At 55.4% G+C, this 23829-nt stretch overlaps 1 protein-coding gene and 1 long non-coding RNA gene across 6 annotated transcripts; one reads left to right on the forward strand and one right to left on the reverse strand.

Moving 5' to 3' along the window:
- Positions 1-7641: 7641 nt before the first annotated feature.
- On the reverse strand, positions 7642-21181 carry LOC128314827 (uncharacterized). 5 transcript variants are annotated; one of them, XM_053218673.1, is made up of 11 exons: positions 20981-21181; positions 17931-18059; positions 17459-17573; positions 14700-14899; positions 14034-14093; positions 12925-13091; positions 12479-12654; positions 10868-11025; positions 10208-10267; positions 9101-9267; positions 7645-8830 (listed from the first exon to the last, which is right to left on the reverse strand). In XM_053218673.1, exons 3-11 carry the CDS (start codon positions 17480-17482, stop codon positions 8367-8369), a joined length of 1476 nt encoding a protein of 491 aa, XP_053074648.1. In that variant the 5' UTR covers positions 17483-17573; positions 17931-18059; positions 20981-21181; the 3' UTR covers positions 7645-8366. The 5 variants fall into 5 exon arrangements, with proteins under 5 accessions (XP_053074644.1, XP_053074646.1, XP_053074648.1 ...); XM_053218668.1 differs by having other exon boundaries at positions 17459-18059; XM_053218669.1 differs by lacking the exon at positions 14034-14093 and having other exon boundaries at positions 7642-8830; positions 17459-18059.
- Positions 15438-18119, forward strand: LOC128314830 (uncharacterized). Its single transcript, XR_008296926.1, has 2 exons — positions 15438-16664; positions 17341-18119. It is a non-coding gene; the product is annotated as an uncharacterized LOC128314830 (long non-coding RNA).
- Positions 21182-23829: the final 2648 nt, after the last annotated feature.

The following is a 23829-nucleotide window of genomic DNA, read 5'->3' on the forward strand; positions in this document are numbered from 1 at the left end:
CGGTCACGGGTGACGAGCGAGGAGGGTGCACGGCTGTAGATGGCCACGGTTGGCGGGAATGTGAGGCCGAGTGAAGAAGAAACACAGAGGCCTAGGATGCCAGAGGGATCACTGGGTTCGCGTCCAGCCACCTCCCTGGGAAACCAGCTATGCAAAAGGTTCCTGGGTCTCTTGAGGGGTGACAGGGAGGTGTCCACCTTGGGAGGAGACACCTGCCAGTCCCTGTCCCACTGGCCTGGTCTCTGGAGCCCTCTGCCTGGCTCCCGGCTGTCAGGCTGGCGGGCAGTGGGTCAGAGCATCTGGTGGGCACAGGGAGGTGCGGTGCGGTGGTGCGGACCCTGGCACCAAGGAGCTGTGCCCCCTGCGGGGGGGGGGGGTGTGGGGGTGGGGGTGGGGGATGGGCGGCTTGGATCCTGGGCCCAAGCAGGTGTGCGGGAGCGCGCGCACGAGTGCGCGCATGCGCGTGGGCCAGGGCCGGAGCCCGGTGAGGGACCCAGCTGAGGCTGCAGCGGTGCTGTGAGTTGGCTCCCAGCCCGCCTGCCGCCCCAAGCCCCCAAGTGTCTGGGCCAGCCAGGGACTGAAGCCCACCTCAGCCCCCGACCGGGGACATGCTGCTGCCTGGCGCCTGCGAGCCGGTAGCCATGGCTTTGGCGGTAGGGGTAGCGGTAGTGCTCTGCTCGCGGGAGCGCTGGCGGGAGCGCAGGCGGGGCCCCGCGTGGAGAAGACTGGGAGCCATGAGCCTCCAGCCTCGGAGGGTGGCGGCCCTGCTGCTCCTGCTGCTCCTGGAGCCAGAGGCCAGGGCGCGGGACGCGCTTCCCGGGCGCCTCGGTCTTTGGCCGCGCTGGTGGAGTGCCAGCACTGGCTGGGGCAGAGCGCCATGCGATGCCCCCCGGCGCCCTTGAAAGACCATCCGGGAGAAGCCTAAAGGTGGAGCAGCTGAGACCCACAGCCTCCCTCCAGGACCTGCCTCAGTCGCGGTGCTGCCAAGGTAGGGACCCTAGCGACAAGGTCGCACGTGGCCTTCCCCTCTGCCCCTCTCTGTCTTCCCCTGCCATGAGAACCCTCCCCCCGCCCTGGGGCTCCGGGCTTCTTCTTGGGCTCCTTTGCGGCTGCGGTCTGGAGGCCTCAGGAGTGGGCTTTCTGGGTTGGACCCCGGTTCCCTGGAGGAGGAGGGCCCCAGATCGAGTAGGGGGTTAGGCTCAGGCGGTGGGGAGTGGCTCAGGTCGAGACGGGGTGGGGGGGGCGCCCTGAGTGCCCATGGAGGTCTGACTGGCTTGGTGGTTGGCGGGTGCAGGTGGGAACGAACGAAGGGACGAAGAAGGAAGGAAGGAAGGAAGGAAGGAAGGAAGGAAGGAAGGAAGGAAGGAAAGCGTGGCCCTGCGGCTGTGGGAAAGCGTCAAGACAGGGCCAGGGAAGTGGCAGCCATGAGCAGGAGGAATCATTCCTGCCTGTGAAAATGAAGCACAAGGGACCTGAGTTTCCAGAGAAACATTCCGGGCAGAGTCGGGGTGGTGGGCCTGAGTTGCTGGAGGCCAGCAGGGGACGGGGTTGAAGGGCTTGAGAGTGGAAGCAGCAGGTGAACACAGGCCATCTGCCTCCCCCACTCCACACCTGCTCTCCTGCCCTGCCCAGCCCCGCCGCGCCCCTGGTGGCAGAGTTGCACCCTCTGATGGGGAGGGGGAGATCTCACCCCGCTTGTGGCGAAAGGGGGTCCTCTATCGTGGGAGTCAATGGGACTAGGGGGTAGGAGTCTGGATTCGGGCAAGTGCAACTCCCTGTTGAGCTCTTCATTTCTGAAGGCAATGGGCATTCCATCAATGAACTGGGAGCCAGGGAGCCAGGAATAAGTGGCGCTTCTGTGTTTTAGAGGGTGGTCCAGACTCTTTCCTACTTGGAGATGTGTGCTGAAGAGACCTGGGTGTTGTGGATGGAGTCCAAAGTCATCTGTTTGGGACACGTTGGGTGGGAACGTCTTCTTCGCACTCTGGCGAGGAAGGTGGATGGAAAAGCTCCTTGTCCAAGGCAGACTGGTGGGTTTTGTTCTTCCTGTCCGTGGGGCGTGGTGCTTCCCGTTTCCGTGGAGCGCCTCCTGTCTTGCATTGGTTCCGTGTTTCGAGAGTTTCAGTCCTTGGCAATCGCATCTCCTCCGGGACTCACCAGGCAGCACGAGGGAGAAGTGACTCGGAGCCCACCGGGTCCCTAGAAACCAGTGCGTGTGTACGGGAGCAGGCAGTGCTCCTCTCTCAGCCTCCTTGGGAAATGAGGTCTTGAGCAAACGGTCTTTCATTGCAGGGGTTGTACCTCTCCCCGGTTGTTGGGGGGAGTGTGTGCGCGTGAGTGTGGTGCTGTGGCCCGTGTGGAGTCCGGACCGCGTCAGGGACCCAGTTCTTTGCAAGGAATGCGTTTTGTTGCATGGGAACATCTCATTTCACTAGAGAGTTCCAATCCTGTCTCAAAGGCTGAAAACATCCTGAAGGCAGCACTTTGACCTCACTGAAAGCAAAGGCCTAAGAGCAGAGGCTTTCGCACACGTCATAGCGAGCCGACTGGTGCTTTATGTTTTCAGTAAGATGGTGTGGTGTAGGCCACGTGGAGCAGCTCAGGCTCCTAAGCGTCTGTTTGGTCCCCGAGGGGTGAGTTGTGTCTCTCCGGAATGAAGGAGATTACGGTGACCTTGAGTACCATTACCTTCACGATTACCGTGATGATTCTGCCTAAGTCATCGCATGGATATGGATCCATGAGCTCGCCATGTGAGAGGTTTCCTTGGGAAAATAGTGGCCGTGCGTGTCCTCGAAACTTGCTTGTGGTCCGAACACCTTTGATGCTTTGCAAGACCTGAAGCGGCTCCACGGGTGTGCAGTCCCTGTTGCCATATAGGTGAGGAGGCAGAGTCTGTTGACCTGAAGCCCGTGCAAGTATCCAGGGAGATGTGCGAGGGCCTCTCCCTGAGGCACTGGGTTCCCAGCCGGCAGCACCCAGAATCAGGCAGGGAGGTTTTCTTGATGCCAGCGGGAAGTCCTGAGGAGGGAGGGGGAGCCGGACCCCGTCGGGGGAAGGAAGGGATCCCTCCCCTGCCTCACCATCCCCAGCAGTTGCCTAGGTGCTGGCCAGGAGGGAGGGGACTGCCTATGCGTGTGTGTTTTCCTTGGTCTTACCCCACCTTGGTAGAGGGCTTAGCCTGTTCCAGGCACTGTTCTGAGCACTCGAGAGATCTCTGCTGACGACACAGAGTACCTCGGCAAGGACTCTCGTCCCCGTTCGTATTTCCAAGGGAAGATGTGAAAGAATGTGTGCCGGGGGTCACTGCTGGGAAGCGGGAGGACTCGAGGCATGAAGCCAGGCAGTCGGGCTCCACACGAGCGTGCTGCACCGCTGGCTTTCCCACTGCTGCCTGTCGAGAGGCAGGGAAAGCATTTGCACCTAGCGTGCCTGTCCTGCGAGCAGAGGTGGCCTTGGAGACGTGCGTGTGCCCTCAAACGGGGAATCCAGCAACATAGGCTCTAGGGCCTGAGTCACGCTCTCTGCGGGGAACCCTATCATTGCACATCCAGCCTGAGACACTTTGGAGAGTGACAGGCGGGGCTCTTAGGGAGGGTGGCGGCACAGCGGGGGGCGTGGGTCAGCGGGACCTTCCTAGGACCCCCGCCCCCGCCGGTGCTGTGCTCCCCCTGAAACCCAGGCAGGGCTGGAAGGAGGAAGAGGCTGTTGATGGCACCATCCCTTCCGCAGGGAGGCTTCTTGGGAGCTGGGGACTGAGGTGACCTTTGCGAGTTCCCCCTGTGAATTGCAGGAGAAGCGGCCGAGGGCCCTCATTTCCTGCGGTCCACACTCCCCGTCGCCCTGTGTGCCGGTTGCCAGTGTCGCGGGCGCCCAGGTGGTGAACGTGGTCCCCGAGTAGGGAACCCCAAGGCCGTTTCTGCGTCCTCAAATGCTAACGTTCTCTGCTTGTGTCCCGCGCCCTGGCTGGTCCCAGACCCTGAGCACAGGGCCTGCAGGAAGGGTGAAGGGTGCGAAGCCGTCCCCTGGTAGGTAGCTGCGGTGAGGTCGTTCCCGGTGGCCTGTGCTCCGCTGCGGGGCACCTTGGAACCCAAAGCCACGACGTTTCCAATGGGACCAAGTGCGCTGCAAGGGGAACCTGGGGAGTCATCAGGCCCTAAGGGTAGGCAGGCATGACCTGTATCCGTGGGCCTTTTGATCAGAGCGCCCTCTTCGCTAGAGATCGTCAGGGCAGCCTCTTTGGAAGACAGAGGGCAGGTTGTGGACAGTTGTATAGCATCCTTCCTGGTGGTATGTGGTGTAAGGGCTCTGACCTTGCGGAAATGGGCGGGGATGGATAGAGTGGACTCCTGAATGGAACCTTCCCCGGGCGCCTGGGTGGTTCAGTGGGTTGAGCTTCCGACTTGGGCTCAGGTCACGCCCTCGCGGTTCCTGAGTTCCAGCCCTGCGCTGGGCTCTGTGCCCACAGCTCAAGCCCTGGAGCCTGTGTTCAGATTCTGTGTGTGTCTCTCTCTGCTTCTCTGCCCCTCCCCCACTGGCGGTCACTGGCTTGCCGGCTTGCTGTCTGGCTCCCTGTGTCTCCAGAGTGAAGAAACATGAACAAATAGGAAATAGAACGTTCCCCAGGGCAGGTGCTGGCCACGGGCACAGCCGTCCATTCGCTGTAGTAATGAACTCGACGGTGTTCCTTTAGTGTTCTCATTTGAGGTTCTTTGTTTCTTTCATTCATTCTGAGAGACAGAGAGAGAGTGGACGCATGCACGTGTGCCTGTGAGCAGGGATAGGGCAGACAGGGAGGGAGAGAGAGAGGAGGGCCAGCGGGCTCCGCATCGTTGGCGCCCATCTGGAGGTGGGGCTCCTTGTGGAGGCTCAGCCTCGCAAACTGTTGAGACCGTGACGTGAGCCGAGATCCAGAGCCACATGCTTTTGTTTCTTTTTTCATGTTCACCTCTGAGAGAAAGAAAGCGAGAGAGACAGAGAGAGCACAAGCGAGGGAGGGGCAGGGAGAGAGAGAGGAAACCCAGAAGGGAATCAGGTTCCAGGCTCTGAGCTGTCAGCACGGAGCACTAGGCGTGACTCAGCTCTGGAACCCTGAGAGCCTGACGTGACCCGAAGTCGGACCATCACCCAGCTGAGTCATCCAGGCGCCCCACAGAGTTTTCAGTGTGTATTTTCAAAAGAAAAAACAGCTCCGTGTATATATAGATCTAGCTACCTGTGTGTCCATACGGATACCTGTGTACACACACATACATGTCTACGTGTACGTACACGTATTCGTGTACGTGTACATATACGTACATGCATACACACCCGCGCGCGCGGGCACACACACACACACGCACACACACACACACACACACACACACACCCCCATGTAAACTGAGCCAAAGGGTCTTCTCAGTGGAGACGCAGAGCCAGGAGGGAGGCATCAGCACAATGTTCAAAATGAAAGGGAAACGTCATTCTCGTATGTATCAGTACGTGCCATGACAGGGAGACACACGTGAGGGTTCTGGTAGGATAGGAGCTGCTCCCATGGAGAATGCAGGCAAATGGTCCCTATGGAGCCAATGGAACCCTAGTGCACTTGTGGTATGAGACTGATAAAGAGGCCGAAAACTGGTGACCTTTCTAATGCTAGCCGACGTCATTTGCATTTGTATAGCAGGGCTCAAAACAACATCATGAGATCATGACCTTAGCCAAATTCAGATGCTTCACTGACTGTGCCACCCAGGTGTTTGTAAGCTAAATTTCCTCTTAAGCTTTTTCTTCTCTTGGAGTGATTTTAAATTATTTTCTTAATTTCTCTGAGACTTTGTGTTTCGTGTATAGAATTGAAGCACATTATGTACAACGACATACATGTCTTAACATGACTGATTTCACTCATTAGGTCTACCAGTAAGGTGGTGGAGTTTCTGCGGTCTCTCTAGAGCATATCATGCACTCCCAATAAGTGAAAAAGTACCTGGGAACATAGGATGATGCGATCGAATTTAGATGAGTGTAAACAGATATATGGAGTGAGAGTGTGCAAATTTTCTGAAATGTTTTGTGGTTGATACAATCCAACAAGTCCATAAACATGGTTTGTTTGGATATACGTTTTCTTTAAACCAGACCCAGAGAGCTGGGACATAAATATATGCTTCCCAACACATTGCCACAACACGCCCTGTGCATCTTGGGAGGGAGCCACCTTGTGTCCCTTTTCTGTCCTGGAACCCAGTGCCTGACTCCACCACTCAGTGAATTCATCTCAGAATAGTGCAGTTGGGAAGAGACCTATGTTTTTCATAGACTTCCTGAATGGCACCTCAAACACATTGGATTTTACAGAGTTGTGTCTGGTCTGCCTGGAATCGTCTGAGGATGTGTCGGTTGGAATGGCACTTTCTTTGCTGGGAGATCGGGGAGCCCTGCAGTATTCCTGTGTGCCTTGTGGTCGGTCACCAGAGGGTGCTGTGTGGCTGCTCATGACAGGGACACTGCTCCCCAAAGATGGGGCTGGCAGGTGCCGGGCGTCACTGCTGGAGGAGCCTGAAGGGTGGAGCGGCTGGACTCGCTATCAAAAGCCTTGACTGAGTCTCCATCCTGCAGTCTCCTTGAGCTCCTGATGTGCTGTGTAAAGGACTCTCTGGCTTGCCGAGGTCCAAGTGGTTCTTGCTGTTGCCACTCAGTCGTCAGGATGAAGACATTCAGGTCCTGGTCTTTAACTCATTGACCTGATCTGCACTTAGAGGTACTTTCCTGAGAGTAAGCGACCCAGCCTGGGAGGAGGGCCAGCAAGCAGACAGCAGTGGCCCAGCCTGCATCCTCCCCTGGCCTGAAAGCAGGGACTGGCTGCTCAACTGAGAAGCAGAGCTATGGAACAGGAGGTGCACAGGCAGCTGGGGTTTGTCATGGGATGGGGCCTGAATGAGTGTGTTCCAGGGCATGGGGCAGGGATGCTGTGCAGGAGGTCAGAATGAGGGAGTGTGGTTTCTTTCCTGCCCCATGGGTCACTCCTAGGTACCCTGATGGCCACAGTGCTGGCTTGTCCTCCTGATTCTTCAGGGATCCACCTAGTCCCAGGGGTCCCTGCTTTTCACATAAGACCCCAACAGAATAAAGAGTCTGTAGATATTGTAAACTGGAGGCAGCCCCCGAAAAATGCCTATAAATTATGTCCCCAAAGTTGTGCTTGGTGTACACGCCTACAGAAAGGGAGAGTTTGGTACACATGTGCCCTTGTGTACAGTGATGAGAGACAAAATATTGGAATTGGCCCAGTCATTCAGCTTCTGGAGACGCAGAGTAAAGGATGATGTGTGGCCCCTGAGAATGCAGAAGGGGACAGGACTGTGCCTGTCCACTGTGGCGACATCCCATAGTACAAGACCACAGTCCTGGATGGATGCCCAACCTGTCACACTACTCGTGAACACAAACACAGTCACCTGCTGCACTCAAAGCCAAAGGAGTGTGAAGATGACACCATGTCTTGGGGGCCATTATTTCTTCAAAGAATCTACGGGGGTTTTTTTGCCGTATGTATTTGTTGTTTCCTATTTAGTTTTTTGGAAAGAGCAAGAAGGGGAATCCTGCCAGGGATGGCTTCAAGCTGTCATTGCAGAGCCTGACTTGGGACTTGAACTCAAGAACCATGAGATCGTGACCTGAGCCAAATTCGACTCGGAAACTCGCCCATTGAGCCACCTTGGTGCCTGTCCTCATTATTTAAATCTTCATTTTACTGAATACATGTCACCCGTAGGAAACCTTCCAGAACTTTATACTTTACTGCCTAATAGATTAGCGTAAATGGCATATTGACGGTTTCATTTGGGTGTTTTTATAATATGCACGTTAGACCAATATCACCATGGCCAGTCGAGGAAAATGAAAGATTTTCAAGGTATTCGCTCTGGTCCAGACATTTCTCTTCTGGCTTCTGCTCTTGTGTCAAACCTCAGAGGGTCCCCATGCCAGCTAATGAAGATACTTCAAGTGGGGGCTTCACCTAATCTTTGTTCTTTGAGGACTATTCCTCTGTCCTAAAAAATATGAGTGCCATTGAATATTTAAGCAATTATTAATCAGTCTCCTGTCATGTAGCCAGACACAACAGGCCATGGCCATGTTGTGTGTTTGCACACACATGGAAATCCCAGAGGAGCTAAAGCAGCAGCAACCGAGATCGCTGGTTGCAGAGACTGGGGTGAGGGAATGAGCCGTGGGTGATTAGTAGTCCACGTGTCTCTGTGATGGAAATGTTCTAGGAGTACATAGTGCTCACGGGTGTAACATCCTGCGAATGTACGTACTGACACTTGAAGTTGTAATTTCACAGGATCAGAGTAAATTTTTTGACACTTAATTTATGTTTTAAGTATAAACCAATAGTACATAAGGACACTAAATACCTCTATACCCACTACTAAAACGACAAAGAACGCAATGACAAGGTCAGGGAATTCATCCTTTGGGGCTGCAGCCGACATGAGCCGCTGTTGGGGAGCTGAGGCTGGTTGCTCAGCTGCAGGAGGTGGTTGCTCCAGCCCTTCCGTGACCCCGCCGGCTGGGGCTGGGGGCTGCTCATGCTCTGGGGCCACCAAAGGGGCAGGTGGCTCTTCCAGCTCCTGACTGTCAGCCAGAGTTGGGAGTACCTCCTGCCCTGGTGGGGACGCGGCAGTGAGGGTCTCCGATTCTCGTACGCGCTGAGCTCCAGGAGAACTGGTGGCTTCAGGCAGCCTGGGCTGCGAGGCTGCAGTGGGCACCACAGAGATAGCGGGGGCTCGCTCCCGAGGCACGTCTGGACGGGGCTCTAGAGCTGCTGCCAAAGCTTCAAGAATAGAAAGTGTCATCACCGTGATTGCCATTCCATGGCAGCAAACCTCTTCCGCACACATTGTCATCTGAGTCAAAGAACCCACCAGGAGGAAATCTCCCAGACGGCAGGCTAATGGAACAGTGATCTGAGACTAGTCCCTACGCCTGGCCCACCTGCAGTCTCAGGAAACATGTTCTCTGTGGCATACCCCGTCCCCTCCCCACGCCCACATCTCCCACCCAGAGTCCTCCTCGCCCAGAGACCCTGGCTCATTGGGCTCACGGTGTTTCCGCCATGAGTAGAGAAGGCGGGCGCGGCGCTGCAGCTCGGAGCCCGGCATGTGGACCCTCACATACGCCCGCAGCAGCTTCAAGCTGGTGAAGTCTGGAGGCCGGAAAAATTCCTCGGGGTAGTGATCCAGCCAGGTGCCCAGGATGGAGGAGATGGCCCTGGGGATACAAAAGTAGCCAGAACAATCACCATGCGGTGTTCCTCCCACTGAGGTCTCAGGACAGGCCTGTGGGACCTGGCCTCTATGCCTCCTGGTCCTGGATGTCCAGAGGGTGGTTCTATACGTTGTCCACCTGTGATTTGGCAGTCCCGCCTACGAGAGACCTGGTCACTGAAGAGGGACCGTCAAGATTCTGTTTGACGGGAACCCCTTAACCAATGATGTGGTCGTCTCTGTCCTTCTTGGGGAAGCCAGCCAGACTCCTCGCTGTGTCCCGCTGCCTACCTCCCACTGGAATTCAAGTCCGTGCGTGAGTGGAGGGGTGGTGTCGGGGTGAGTCAGTGCCTTCACTGCATACCCTAGCGCTCCATGAAGATCTGCGCAAATACGGGACAAGAGGACTCTGTCTCTTACCTGGGCTTGCTGGGACCCTCCTGATGCCTTCAACGTGACGACCTGTGCCTCTGTGCTGCCTCATGCACCTAGTGCACATGTGGGTGTCCTCCCGCTGACACCGTTCTCCCATCGTGTGGGTGATATGTGCTCCTTGAGCCCTCACTGTGTCTCCTGTCCCCTTGCTAAGCACGCACTGTGCATGTTCCCCAAGGTGGTGAGCGTGATGCTCCCCAAAACCGTTATGCTGGGTCCCCTGATGGGGGTCTAGGCAAGGCTGTGAGTGGGAAGGGATGGGGTTGGACTCTCTAAGGGGCTGACGCGGTCCTCTGGCGCTCTCTGCTGCCTCCCTGTGCCCACAGCCCATCCTCTACCAGACAGGACAGGACCCCTTTCCTTGCTTCCAAGAGAAAGCCCGAAACTTTGCCCTCTCACAGGACTCTCAGACGTGTGGGATGCTGGGTCCTGCAGCCCCTCCCACGCACAGTCTCAGCACTGCCCTCTTGGAGAAGGAAGGCCCTCCAGCCTGAGCTCAGCCTACTCACAGTTTCTCCTGCTCCCGGGGTCCGCCATCCTCCTCAGCCTCCGAATGGAAGCATCCGTATCTGGAGGAGGCCAGAAGGACATCATATGAGCTGTCCTGTGGATGCTACGTCTTGTCCTATCCAGAGTCACTGACTGCTGACTAGAATGGAGCTCTGGAGGGGAGGGTACTGTCCGCTCTGCGCATTGGATCCCAGTCAGCTCCTACAGAAGTGCCTGCACCTAGTGGGGCTTCCTGCGTGTTTGAAGAATGATAGGGCCCCAGTCAGCCCCATCACACATATTGGTGTGGGTCTGGGCGTCCTGCTCATCCTGGGCATCCTTGACTGGTTTGAGCCAGGACTCAGACACACAGATAGAGCCTCCAATCTCCTTTTCCAATGGGAAAACAGCCCAACTCAACACCTGGCGACAGTGAGGGATGAGGCAGAAAGTTGATCGTGGGCAAGAGGACAGAGATGACCCAGCAGAGACGCAGCCCTGCCAGCAGAGCCTTCCACAGGCCAGGGTGACTTCCCCTGCAGTGCCCCCACTGAGGACCTGGAGTGTTTCCACCCGGATCAGAGGAACAATGTGAGACGCCGGGACGTTTGGTGACTTTCCTGAGACTCAGAGCTTTCAGGGGCTGAATCACACTGGGCTGTGAAGGGCAGGGTGCTCACCTCATAAACAGTATTTCCAGGACCTGCTGGGTGGTAGCAAAAGCTCTGTACGTGCTCAAGAATGTGAAGAGGTAGGAGGGGTCTCTACCCAGGACAGCAGGTACCAGGTGCTCCACTCGCTGTTCCAGTAGCATCCAGCCTCCTTCGATGGTCCATTCCTACAGAAAGGGAGAGTTTCGGTACACGTGTGCCCTTGTGTACAGTGACGAGAGACAAAATATTGGAATTGGCCCAGTCATTCAGCTTCTGGAGACGCAGAGTAAAGGATGATGTGTGGCCCCTGAGAATGCAGAAGGGGACAGGACTGTGCCTGTCCACTGTGGCGACATCCCATAGTACAAGACCACAGTCCTGGATGGATGCCCAACCTGTCACACTACTCGTGAACACAAACACAGTCACCTGCTGCACTCAAAGCCAAAGGAGTGTGAAGATGACACCATGTCTTGGGGGCCATTATTTCTTCAAAGAATCTACGGGTTTTTTTGGCCGTATGTATTTGTTGTTTCCTATTTAGTTTTTTGGAAAGAGCAAGAAGGGGAATCCTGACCAGGGATGGCTTCAAGCTGTCATTGCAGAGCCTGACTTGGGACTTGATCTCAAGAACCATGAGATCGTGACCTGAGCCAAATTCGACTCGGAAACTCGCCCATTGAGCCACCTTGGTGCCTGTCCTCATTATTTAAATCTTCATTTTACTGAATACATGTCACCCGTAGGAAACCTTCCAGAACTTTATACTTTACGGCCTAATAGATTAGCGTAAATGGCATATTGACGGTTTCATTTGGGTGTTTTTATAATATGCACGTTAGACCAATATCACCATGGCCAGTCGAGGAAAATGAAAGATTTTCAAGGTATTCGCTCTGGTCCAGACATTTCTCTTCTGGCTTCTGCTCTTGTGTCAAACCTCAGAGGGTCCCCATGCCAGCTAATGAAGATACTTCAAGTGGGGGCTTCACCTAATCTTTGTTCTTTGAGGACTATTCCTCTGTCCTAAAAAATATGAGTGCCATTGAATATTTAAGCAATTATTAATCAGTCTCCTGTCATGTAGCCAGACACAACAGGCCATGGCCATGTTGTGTGTTTGCACACACATGGAAATCCCAGAGGAGCTAAAGCAGCAGCAACCGAGATCGCTGGTTGCAGAGACTGGGGTGAGGGAATGAGCCGTGGGTGATTAGTAGTCCACGTGTCTCTGTGATGGAAATGTTCTAGGAGTACATAGTGCTCACGGGTGTAACATCCTGCGAATGTACATACTGACACTTGAAGTTGTAATTTCACAGGATCAGAGTAAATTTTTTGACACTTAAATTATGTTTTAAGTATAAACCAATGGTATATAAGGACACTAAATACCTCTATACCCACTACTAAAACGACAAAGAACGCAATGACAAGGTCAGGGAATTCATCCTGTGGGGCTGCAGCCGACATGAGCCGCTGTTGGGGAGCTGAGGCTGGTTGCTCAGCTGCAGGAGGTGGTTGCTCCAGCCCTTCCGTGACCCCGCCGGCTGGGGCTGGGGGCTGCTCATGCTCTGGGGCCACCAAAGGGGCAGGTGGCTCTTCCAGCTCCTGACTGTCAGCCAGAGCTGGGAGTACCTCCTGCCCTGGTGGGGACGCGGCAGTGAGGGTCTCCGATTCTCGTACGCGCTGAGCTCCAGGAGAACTGGTGGCTTCAGGCAGCCTGGGCTGCGAGGCTGCAGTGGGCACCACAGAGATAGCGGGGGCTCGCTCCCGAGGCACGTCTGGACGGGGCTCTAGAGCTGCTGCCAAAGCTTCAAGAATAGAAAGTGTCATCACCGTGATTGCCATTCCATGGCAGCAAACCTCTTCCGCACACATTGTCATCTGAGTCAAAGAACCCACCAGGAGGAAATCTCCCAGACGGCAGGCTAATGGAACAGTGATCTGAGACTAGTCCCTACGCCTGGCCCACCTGCAGTCTCAGGAAACATGTTCTCTGTGGCATACCCCGTCCCCTCCCCACGCCCACATCTCCCACCCAGAGTCCTCCTCGCCCAGAGACCCTGGCTCATTGGGCTCACGGTGTTTCCGCCATGAGTAGAGAAGGCGGGCGCGGCGCTGCAGCTCGGAGCCCGGCATGTGGACCCTCACATACGCCCGCAGCAGCTTCAAGCTGGTGAAGTCTGGAGGCCGGAAAAATTCCTCGGGGTAGTGATCCAGCCAGGTGCCCAGGATGGAGGAGATGGCCCTGGGGATACAAAAGTAGCCAGAACAATCACCATGCGGTGTTCCTCCCACTGAGGTCTCAGGACAGGCCTGTGGGACCTGGCCTCTATGCCTCCTGGTCCTGGATGTCCAGAGGGTGGTTCTATACGTTGTCCACCTGTGATTTGGCAGTCCCGCCTACGAGAGACCTGGTCACTGAAGAGGGACCGTCAAGATTCTGTTTGACGGGAACCCCTTAACCAATGATGTGGTCGTCTCTGTCCTTCTTGGGGAAGCCAGCCAGACTCCTCGCTGTGTCCCGCTGCCTACCTCCCACTGGAATTCAAGTCCGTGCGTGAGTGGAGGGGTGGTGTCGGGGTGAGTCAGTGCCTTCACTGCATACCCTAGCGCTCCATGAAGATCTGCGCAAATACGGGACAAGAGGACTCTGTCTCTTACCTGGGCTTGCTGGGACCCTCCTGATGCCTTCAACGTGACGACCTGTGCCTCTGTGCTGCCTCATGCACCTAGTGCACATGTGGGTGTCCTCCCGCTGACACCGTTCTCCCATCGTGTGGGTGATATGTGCTCCTTGAGCCCTCACTGTGTCTCCTGTCCCCTTGCTAAGCACGCACTGTGCATGTTCCCCAAGGTGGTGAGCGTGATGCTCCCCAAAACCGTTATGCTGGGTCCCCTGATGGGGGTCTAGGCAAGGCTGTGGGTGGGAAGGGATGGGGTTGGACTCTCTAAGGGGCTGACGCGGTCCTCTGGCGCTCTCTGCTGCCTCCCTGTGCCCACAGCCCATCCTCTACCAGACAGGACAGGACCCCTTTCCTTGCTTCCAAGAGAAAGCCCTCAGAACTTTGCCCTCTCACAGGACTCTCAGACGTGTGGGATGCTGGGTCCTGCAGCCCCTCCCACGCACAGTCTCAGCACTGCCCTCTTGGAGAAGGAAGGCCCTCCAGCCTGAGCTCAGCCTACTCACAGTTTCTCCTGCTCCCGGGGTCCGCCATCCTCCTCAGCCTCCGAATGGAAGCATCCGTATCTGGAGGAGGCCAGAAGGACATCATATGAGCTGTCCTGTGGATGCTACGTCTTGTCCTATCCAGAGTCACTGACTGCTGACTGGAATGGAGCTCTGGAGGGGAGGGTACTGTCCGCTCTGCGCATTGGATCCCAGTCAGCTCCTACAGAAGTGCCTGCACCTAGTGGGGCTTCCTGCGTGTTTGAAGAATGATAGGGCTTCAAACACAGTCAGCTCCATCACACATATTGGTGTGGGTCTGGGCGTCCTGCTCATCCTGGGCATCCTTGACTGGTTTGAGCCAGGACTCAGACACACAGATAGAGCCTCCAATCTCCTTTTCCAATGGGAAAACAGCCCAACTCAACACCTGGCGACAGTGAGGGATGAGGCAGAAAGTTGATCGTGGGCAAGAGGACAGAGATGACCCAGCAGAGACGCAGCCCTGCCAGCAGAGCCTTCCACAGGCCAGGGTGACTTCCCCTGCAGTGCCCCCACTGAGGACCTGGAGTGTTTCCACCCGGATCAGAGGAACAATGTGAGACGCCGGGACGTTTGGTGACTTTCCTGAGACTCAGAGCTTTCAGGGGCTGAATCACACTGGGCTGTGAAGGGCAGGGTGCTCACCTCATAAACAGTATTTCCAGGACCTGCTGGGTGGTAGCAAAAGCTCTGTACGTGCTCAAGAATGTGAAGAGGTAGGAGGGGTCTCTACCCAGGACAGCAGGTACCAGGTGCTCCACTCGCTGTACCAGTAGCATCCAGCCTCCTTCGATGGTCCCTTCCTCGCGGTTCTCATTGTCGGGCATGGGTGAGATGTTCATACCCTGAGGTAGAACACAGGAGGGACACGGAGTCAGACACAGCACCATGGACATCAGGAGGCTTGGGGTCCAGAATGCAGACCAAACTCCCAAGCCGTCAGTGACTTGTGGCAAGAGTGAGACCTGGGTGCCCAGTGTCTGAAGAAGGATGTTGGCATTCACACGAGAATTTGAGGTGGGAAATGGCTGAACACGTTAGGATGTCCCATCAGACATCCCCACAGGCGAGGGAATTAAAAGCAGGAATGAACTATTGGGACCTCATGAACATAAAAAGCTTCTGCACAGCAGAGGAAACAACCAACAAAACTCAAAGGCAACCCATGGATTGGGAAAAGGTATTTGCAAATGACATATCGGACAAATGGTTAATATCCAAAATGTATAAAGAGCTCACCAAACTCCACACCTGAAAAACAAACAATCCACTGAAGAAGTGGGCAGAAAACATGAATAGACACTTCTCTAAAGAAGACATCCGGATGGCCTACAGGCACATGAAAAGCTGCTCAACGTCGCTCCCCATCAGGGAAATACAAATCAAAACCACACTCAGCTATCACGTCACGCCAGTCAGAGTGGCCAAAATGAACAAATCAGGAGACTATAGATGCTGGAGAGGATGTGGAGAAACGGGAACCCTCTTGCACTGTTGGTGGAATGCAAACTGCTGCAGCCGCTCTGGAAAACAGTGTGGAGGTTCCAAACAATTAAAAATAGACCTACCCTATGACCCAGCAGTAGCCCTGCTAGGAATTTACCCAAGGGATACAGGAGTGCTGATGCAGAGGGGCACTTGTACCCCAATGTTTATAGCAGCACTCTCAACAATCGCCAAATTATGGAAAGAGCCTAAATGTCCATCAACTGATAAGTGGATAAAGAAATTGTGGCTTATATACACAATGGAGTACTACGTGGCAATGAGAAAGAATGAAGTATGGCCCTTTGTAGGAACGTGGATGGAACTGGAGAGTGTTATGCTAAGTGAAATAAGCCATACAAGGAAAGGCAGATACCATATGTGTCCACTCTTTTGTGGATCCTGAGAAACTTAACAGGAACACATGGAGGAGGGGAAGAAAGAAAAAGCGCTTAGAGTGGGAGAGAGCCAAAGCATAAGAGACTCCTACAAACTGAGAACAAACTGAGAGCTGATGGGGGGTGGGAGGGAGGGGAGCGTGGGTGACGGGCACTGAGGAGGGCACGTGTTGGGATGAGCACTGGGTGTTGTATGGAAACCAGTTTGGCAATAAATTTCAAATATTTTTTTTTCGAAAACCATCAAGGAAAAAGAATCTCAGGTCAGATTGTTAGATGAGTATGCACGGCACCTCCCCGCATGAACAGCAGTGTCCCTGTGATTTGTAACAGCACAGTGCATTGTGGGGATCCGAAGAGAGGGACAGTACCTGGCAGAGGTTGGATCAGGATAATAGGACATGTAGGATGTTCAGTGCAGCACTGTGACATGGCAAGAGAAGGGAATGCTGTCACAATCCCCCATTTGTGAAGGGTTGAATGGGTGAGGTGAGTGGTCACATTTCCAGAATGTTGTCTAGGTGGTAAGGCCCTTGCTCCTGACTGGAGGGGCCCCAGGGGCGTGTTGCTTGGCCACCAAAGTGCAGAGCATTAGACATAATGCAATGAGCCCCATGTCCTTTGCGTAAAAATCTCCCTGCTCCTCACGAACGTGTGTCAGACGTGGAGAAGGTGTGGAAGGATGGTCGGGCGAACCGGGACACCTGGGAACGTTCGTCGGGGAAACGTGTACAACAATGCCAATATAGTCTAGACAGAAAGGGACGTGAAATGGTCTCACGCCTCTTTTCTGATCTTGCTCCAAATAAGTGGAGAGTGACGTTGTGTCTGGCCGTGGCAGGGGCTGGGCCCTGCTGGCATGTTTGGGGAGCAGATGGGGTTCCAGGTTCATCTGGGACCAGGAGTCTCCGAGAGCTACCAGGGGAGCAGCAGTGTGTTTTCTGGGCCCTGGGTGTTGGGTTTCCCTGGTACCTGCACTCACCCTGAGCCAGCGCGGCTTCCTGCTGATGGCATGGGGCTTCCTCCTTTCCTTCAGGGAAGTAGAGCAGGGGCTCTCATTCAGCTTCTCCTCCATCTGTGGCATGTGGCTCTGTAAAGACAGTGCCCAGCAGGCAGGCAGCCAGGCAGGCAGCAGGCAGGCAGGCAGGCGTCCTCAAAGCCGTGTCTGCTTGCTTTCGCTTGTCCTCAGACCCATATGAATTCATTCCAGATATGACACCACAGTGTGCACTCACTCCCCCACGGAGGAGAAGCAAGGTGGCTTGAGGGCCTTGGATTCAACCTGTTACAGGTTAGAGGCACCTCAGAGATCCCTTTCCCTCCTTCCCAGCATGACACGTGCATGGCCATGATGGGTCCACCAGGTGGTCCACTGCCATCGAACCTGCTCCGGTCCCGGGGAGGACCGGCCCCCATGTCCCCCTTTCCCCGAAACTGAACATGAGGGGATGGGGGTGCCCAGGGAAGGCTCCGAGCTGTGACCTGACCTGACCTGGCCTGCTCTAGGCTGCTGTGTGTTACCTTATGTGACGTCCTGGAAAACATCCTGAGGCATCGCCAGCGTGGGTGAAGGAAACCTCTCCAACCTCTGAGTAATCCTGCGCACTGGGGTTTCTGGCATCCAGAGCCCCGGTACCTGGGAAAACAACAAGAGAACATCCTAAAGTCTCTGTGTCTGTAGGCAAGTGAGCCTGGTATGGGACCTTCCTAGAACATGGGTGCCAGGTTACAGGAGTTCCAAGCTTTCCTGGGGCCTATTGTGAGCAAAGTGATGTCACTGCCTAGGATCCACCTCCTGAGTCCCCTCTGGGATAACACCTTTGCAAATAGTCCTCTCTTTGCTGACTGCTCACCCCCATTCTCCATGAAATGTCACATCGGTACACAGTTCCACCAACGCACCCCTCTCCACAGTCCCCTGGGAAGGTCTGGGGGCAGCCAGGGTCCCAGCTGCGAGACCTATCTGGGTTGAGACAGAACTCTTCTTTCTTACCTCTTTCTGGTCCCAGATTCGCGACTGTGCTTCTCAGGGATGGTCCGTGTCTTATCGGCCCAATGGAGATCATTCTAGCATGGCCTCAGGATGTCCTCAGGATGTCCTCAGGCATATGTGGGATGATACCTGTGAAATTGGAGCAGCGGTGTCACCTGTTGGAAGTTTATCCAACCACATTGACTTCAACTTCTCACCTCCTCTGATTCTGCTGCTCCTCTGATCCCAGCCCACAGTCCTTCCAGGTGTGCGTACGTGCGTGAGCGTGTGTGTGTATGTGTGTTTACCAGTGCTTGTTTTCTGGGGTCCCAGAAGGTCACATCCCCACCTAGGGAAGGGTGGCCAAACATTTCCTAGGGGCTTAGGTTCTCTACTTTCTAAAGCAATCCCTACAGAAGGGATTGGAGTTGGGGCCTAGTAGGACAGAACTCTCATTTACGTAGACTTTGTCAGTAGTGTGCCACGAGCCATTCCCTGCCTTTCCACTGGGTACACACAATGGGGACGGGGTGGCACTCAGCGGGTTGCCCTGGCCTGGGGGTCCTCCTCAGGGAAGAACGTGCCGGGATGTCTTCTGTGACGCTCCTCTTCAGCCTCACCCCCACACCACCTCCGTGTCTTCACCCAGTGACAGTAACACATCCTTTTCCAGACCCCCTCCGAAATCCTCGGTCAAATCCAGGACCCCATTTTGAGGACATGAGGTTAGGGTCATGCCTGGTTCTGACTTTCTACCAGTCTGTGATTCTGGGCAAGGCACTGACCCTGGCAGGGTCTTCACTTTCTCCTCCCCTCAGTGGCTCCCTGGGATGCCCACATCCTGTCAACACATCCTTGTGGGATTTCCTTCCTGGAGTGTGGTATGGACGTAGTGTTTGATTTCTGTTGCAAAGAAGGTGGCACCGTGACCCCAGACCAAACAAGTTTAGGTGATAAAATGTGCATGGCACGGCCACGTGCTCACTGTCCCTCTCTGTGTTGTCTCTCAGCTCCTCACAGTGGGGACCAACCCCCGTGTTGAGTCGTGACATGGACAGGTACACACAGCCTAGCCCTGAGAGACAACAAGAGACAGGGAAGAACTAAGGCACTCGATGTGGACTGAATCCTGCCACCACCCTGAAGTGGGCTCAGGGGTTGAGTGAAGCAGGTTCTGTCTGAGTGATGACAGCAGCCCCAAGCTCCTGAGAGGCTGTGGCAGGAGCCCTCAGCTGAGCCCTGCTGAATTCCTGGTCCCCTGGGCCTGTGAGGTGGGACGTTGATGGGGAAGCCAGTAAGGGTGGGGGAATATTGTCCCACGGCACTAGAGCAGAGTAGTGACAACGTCCTCCTGTCCCAGGCCCTGTCCCTCCTCACCCTCCCTCTCTGCTATCCTCCGCAGCTCTTTCCGGTCTCCCTGGTCTCCTTTCACACGTCCCCTCTGAAACAACGACCCCTGCCTCCGAGTGTCCGCCGCACTGTGCCTTCTGCCAGGCTACATACCCTCGGACTCGTGCAGGGGTGACTCGTTCTTGCACTGCGGCAGAAAATACTAACGTTTCCTCAGCACAGCCTTGTCACACCCTCCCCTGGTGGAGCTCAGGACCCAGTTGTCGCACCTTGAATTTTTCTATGGAGTCCTTGCTCATGTCATTCCCATTTTTGTTTCGTGTTCTTTCCATCTTCCTGGCTAGACCTTGAACTCCTAGAGGGAAGACGTGGCTGCCTTACCAGCACTGGCACTATGTGAATGCTCAGAGGTTCATTCCCGGGGGCTGACTGAGGAGGTAAAGGGATCCCACGCACCAATTAGCAGCTCAGTCATTGTAGCCTAATTTACCTGGGTCATTTTCCAATACTTATTTTATCGCGTATCTGTTGAGTCCACTCTAGTCGTAATTTGGGGCGTGAAATCACACTCCAAGGTCAAGAGTCTCATGCCCTCCTGACTGAAACAGCCAATTTTCATGCACGTAGACTGATCTCTAAGTCATCTTGCGGGTTAACATTTCGTACGTGTATGAGGTTATGCTGAATTACCAGAGAACGCGCCACATTTCAAAAAGCATGTCCCCATAGATTTCCTCACATGACAGAGCTGGGTGTGTGTTTAGATTGGAGACTAAAGTCCTTCATGTGATCACTGAGGACCCCAGAGTTCCTCCATTTTACCCTTCTCCCTCCCAAGGATATCAGGTACTTGCACAACCAGCAGCCCAAGGGGCGATAAAGGGGAAAGAGAACAAGGAAATGCACATGAGAGCATGTTATCAGCCTGGTCTAGAGTGCCTAAAATATCCACCTTTTCACTCATTCCTTGCTTTAAAGGCAAGGATTTTTAAGTAGTGATCTGTGAGAACCTATGTCCCACAAACCATAGACAATGCATCCCTAGATATGCACCACAAAACACACGAAGGTAATTCCTGACTGAAGGAAAATTTTCTCCCTCCGGGACACACTGTATGAAGGAAGTAAGAAGAGTAAACATCTATGTGTGTGTTTGTGTGCGATGTCTAAGTATTAATGAATATGACGTTTTATCGCTATCCCTGAATATCTTTGAGAAGTGAAGGATCATTGACTTTTAAATAGAAGAATTAGGAAAACAAGAAGTAAAAAATCGTAATTAGTGAGCTTACAGACATATAGTAGCAAGATATATGAGAGTATTGGGGCGCCAGGGTGGCTCAGTGGGTTGAGTGTCCGCTGCCTTCTGAGATCATGATCTCACGGCTCGTGGGTTCGAGCCCCGCATCGGGATCTGTGCTGACAGGCTGTTTTCGATTCTGTGTCTCCCTCTCTCTCTCTGCCCCTCCCCCACGCATGCTTTGTCTCCCCCATCTCAAAAATAACCATTCAAAAACATTTAAACAAATTGCATTAAGATCTATGCCAGTAGGAAGTAAACGACTTGTGGTTAGAAGTCAACGAAGTGCCTCCTAAGATGGATTGTTTCAAGTACGAAAACGCTCATAAACCACATGACTGCAAGTATAGTGTGAATATTGAAACTGCAGCCCAGTTAGCCAGTTAAATGGAATGAATTCCATATATCTGTGTTCAGTTACACTTCGCCATCCAGAGCAGGGTCTGTTACGCCTTGCACGTTCAGTCGATGCTTGATGCACAATCGCATGGGTGATGGCCTCTCTCTCTCTCTCTCTCTCACCAAAAGAATGGAACGTTGAAAAGCAATTGAAACCCAAGACAAGAAAAATGGCACGGAGGAGTTGGGATCTGAGGCACACTGTGAAGAAAACACGGGGGTTGGGAGGTAGTGGAGGTGGACAGGCGGTTCCACAGAGTTGAAGGACGTGCCACAGTCAGCGGTGGCAGGGTGGACTTGAGGGTGGGACCGCTGGTGGTGCAGTCCAGGTAGGGCCATGGGAAGGGCATGCAGAGCTGAAAAGCACCGGCCTTTCAAGGAGAAGGGAGGTGGAAGGAGTCTCGTGTGCCCAGTGTGTCTCCCTGTCCCTTAGGGCTGCCCTTGCGGTCACGGGTGACGAGCGAGGAGGGTGCACGGCTGTAGATGGCCACGGTTGGCGGGAATGTGAGGCCGAGTGAAGAAGAAACACAGAGGCCTAGGATGCCAGAGGGATCACTGGGTTCGCGTCCAGCCACCTCCCTGGGAAACCAGCTATGCAAAAGGTTCCTGGGTCTCTTGAGGGGTGACAGGGAGGTGTCCACCTTGGGAGGAGACACCTGCCAGTCCCTGTCCCACTGGCCTGGTCTCTGGAGCCCTCTGCCTGGCTCCCGGCTGTCAGGCTGGCGGGCAGTGGGTCAGAGCATCTGGTGGGCACAGGGAGGTGCGGTGCGGTGGTGCGGACCCTGGCACCCAGGAGCTGTGCCCCCTGCGGGGGGGGGGGTGTGGGGGTGGGGGTGGGGGATGGGCGGCTTGGATCCTGGGCCCAAGCAGGTGTGCGGGAGCGCGCGCACGAGTGCGCGCATGCGCGTGGGCCAGGGCCGGAGCCCGGTGAGGGACCCAGCTGAGGCTGCAGCGGTGCTGTGAGTTGGCTCCCAGCCCGCCTGCCGCCCCAAGCCCCCAAGTGTCTGGGCCAGCCAGGGACTGAAGCCCACCTCAGCCCCCGACCGGGGACATGCTGCTGCCTGGCGCCTGCGACCCGGTAGCCATGGCTTTGGCGGTAGGGGTAGCGGTAGTGCTCTGCTCGCGGGAGCGCTGGCGGGAGCGCAGGCGGGGCCCCGCGTGGAGAAGACTGGGAGCCATGAGCCTCCAGCCTCGGAGGGTGGCGGCCCTGCTGCTCCTGCTGCTCCTGGAGCCAGAGGCCAGGGCGCGGGACGCGCTTCCCGGGCGCCTCGGTCTTTGGCCGCGCTGGTGGAGTGCCAGCACTGGCTGGGGCAGAGCGCCATGCGATGCCCCCCGGCGCCCTTGAAAGACCATCCGGGAGAAGCCTAAAGGTGGAGCAGCTGAGACCCACAGCCTCCCTCCAGGACCTGCCTCAGTCGCGGTGCTGCCAAGGTAGGGACCCTAGCGACAAGGTCGCACGTGGCCTTCCCCTCTGCCCCTCTCTGTCTTCCCCTGCCATGAGAACCCTCCCCCCGCCCTGGGGCTCCGGGCTTCTTCTTGGGCTCCTTTGCGGCTGCGGTCTGGAGGCCTCAGGAGTGGGCTTTCTGGGTTGGACCCCGGTTCCCTGGAGGAGGAGGGCCCCAGATCGAGTAGGGGGTTAGGCTCAGGCGGTGGGGAGTGGCTCAGGTCGAGACGGGGTGGGGGGGGCGCCCTGAGTGCCCATGGAGGTCTGACTGGCTTGGTGGTTGGCGGGTGCAGGTGGGAACGAACGAAGGGACGAAGAAAGGAAGGAAGGAAGGAAGGAAGGAAGGAAGGAAGGAAGGAAGGAAGGAAAGCGTGGCCCTGCGGCTGTGGGAAAGCGTCAAGACAGGGCCAGGGAAGTGGCAGCCATGAGCAGGAGGAATCATTCCTGCCTGTGAAAATGAAGCACAAGGGACCTGAGTTTCCAGAGAAACATTCCGGGCAGAGTCGGGGTGGTGGGCCTGAGTTGCTGGAGGCCAGCAGGGGACGGGGTTGAAGGGCTTGAGAGTGGAAGCAGCAGGTGAACACAGGCCATCTGCCTCCCCCACTCCACACCTGCTCTCCTGCCCTGCCCAGCCCCGCCGCGCCCCTGGTGGCAGAGTTGCACCCTCTGATGGGGAGGGGGAGATCTCACCCCGCTTGTGGCGAAAGGGGGTCCTCTATCGTGGGAGTCAATGGGACTAGGGGGTAGGAGTCTGGATTCGGGCAAGTGCAACTCCCTGTTGAGCTCTTCATTTCTGAAGGCAATGGGCATTCCATCAATGAACTGGGAGCCAGGGAGCCAGGAATAAGTGGCGCTTCTGTGTTTTAGAGGGTGGTCCAGACTCTTTCCTACTTGGAGATGTGTGCTGAAGAGACCTGGGTGTTGTGGATGGAGTCCAAAGTCATCTGTTTGGGACACGTTGGGTGGGAACGTCTTCTTCGCACTCTGGCGAGGAAGGTGGATGGAAAAGCTCCTTGTCCAAGGCAGACTGGTGGGTTTTGTTCTTCCTGTCCGTGGGGCGTGGTGCTTCCCGTTTCCGTGGAGCGCCTCCTGTCTTGCATTGGTTCCGTGTTTCGAGAGTTTCAGTCCTTGGCAATCGCATCTCCTCCGGGACTCACCAGGCAGCACGAGGGAGAAGTGACTCGGAGCCCACCGGGTCCCTAGAAACCAGTGCGTGTGTACGGGAGCAGGCAGTGCTCCTCTCTCAGCCTCCTTGGGAAATGAGGTCTTGAGCAAACGGTCTTTCATTGCAGGGGTTGTACCTCTCCCCGGTTGTTGGGGGGAGTGTGTGCGCGTGAGTGTGGTGCTGTGGCCCGTGTGGAGTCCGGACCGCGTCAGGGACCCAGTTCTTTGCAAGGAATGCGTTTTGTTGCATGGGAACATCTCAT

The sequence above is a fragment of the Acinonyx jubatus genome, chromosome A2, assembly GCF_027475565.1.
Source record: "Acinonyx jubatus isolate Ajub_Pintada_27869175 chromosome A2, VMU_Ajub_asm_v1.0, whole genome shotgun sequence".
NCBI classification, from domain to species: Eukaryota; Metazoa; Chordata; class Mammalia; order Carnivora; family Felidae; genus Acinonyx; species Acinonyx jubatus.

Bases quoted from the DNA above. Each gene is read 5' to 3' on its own strand.
- LOC128314827 (XM_053218668.1), bottom strand. From the start codon at position 17,596: ATGTTCTCTTGTTGTTTTCCCAGGTACCGGGGCTCTGGATGCCAGAAA. The intron at 14,900-17,458 runs GTAACACACAGC...GTTCTACCTCAG, and splicing joins TTTCCAGGACGTCACATAAG to GGTATGAACATCTCACCCAT. The intron at 10,268-10,867 runs GTGAGCACCCTG...GGCCTCCTCCAG, and splicing joins CTGGAAATACTGTTTATGAG to ATACGGATGCTTCCATTCGG.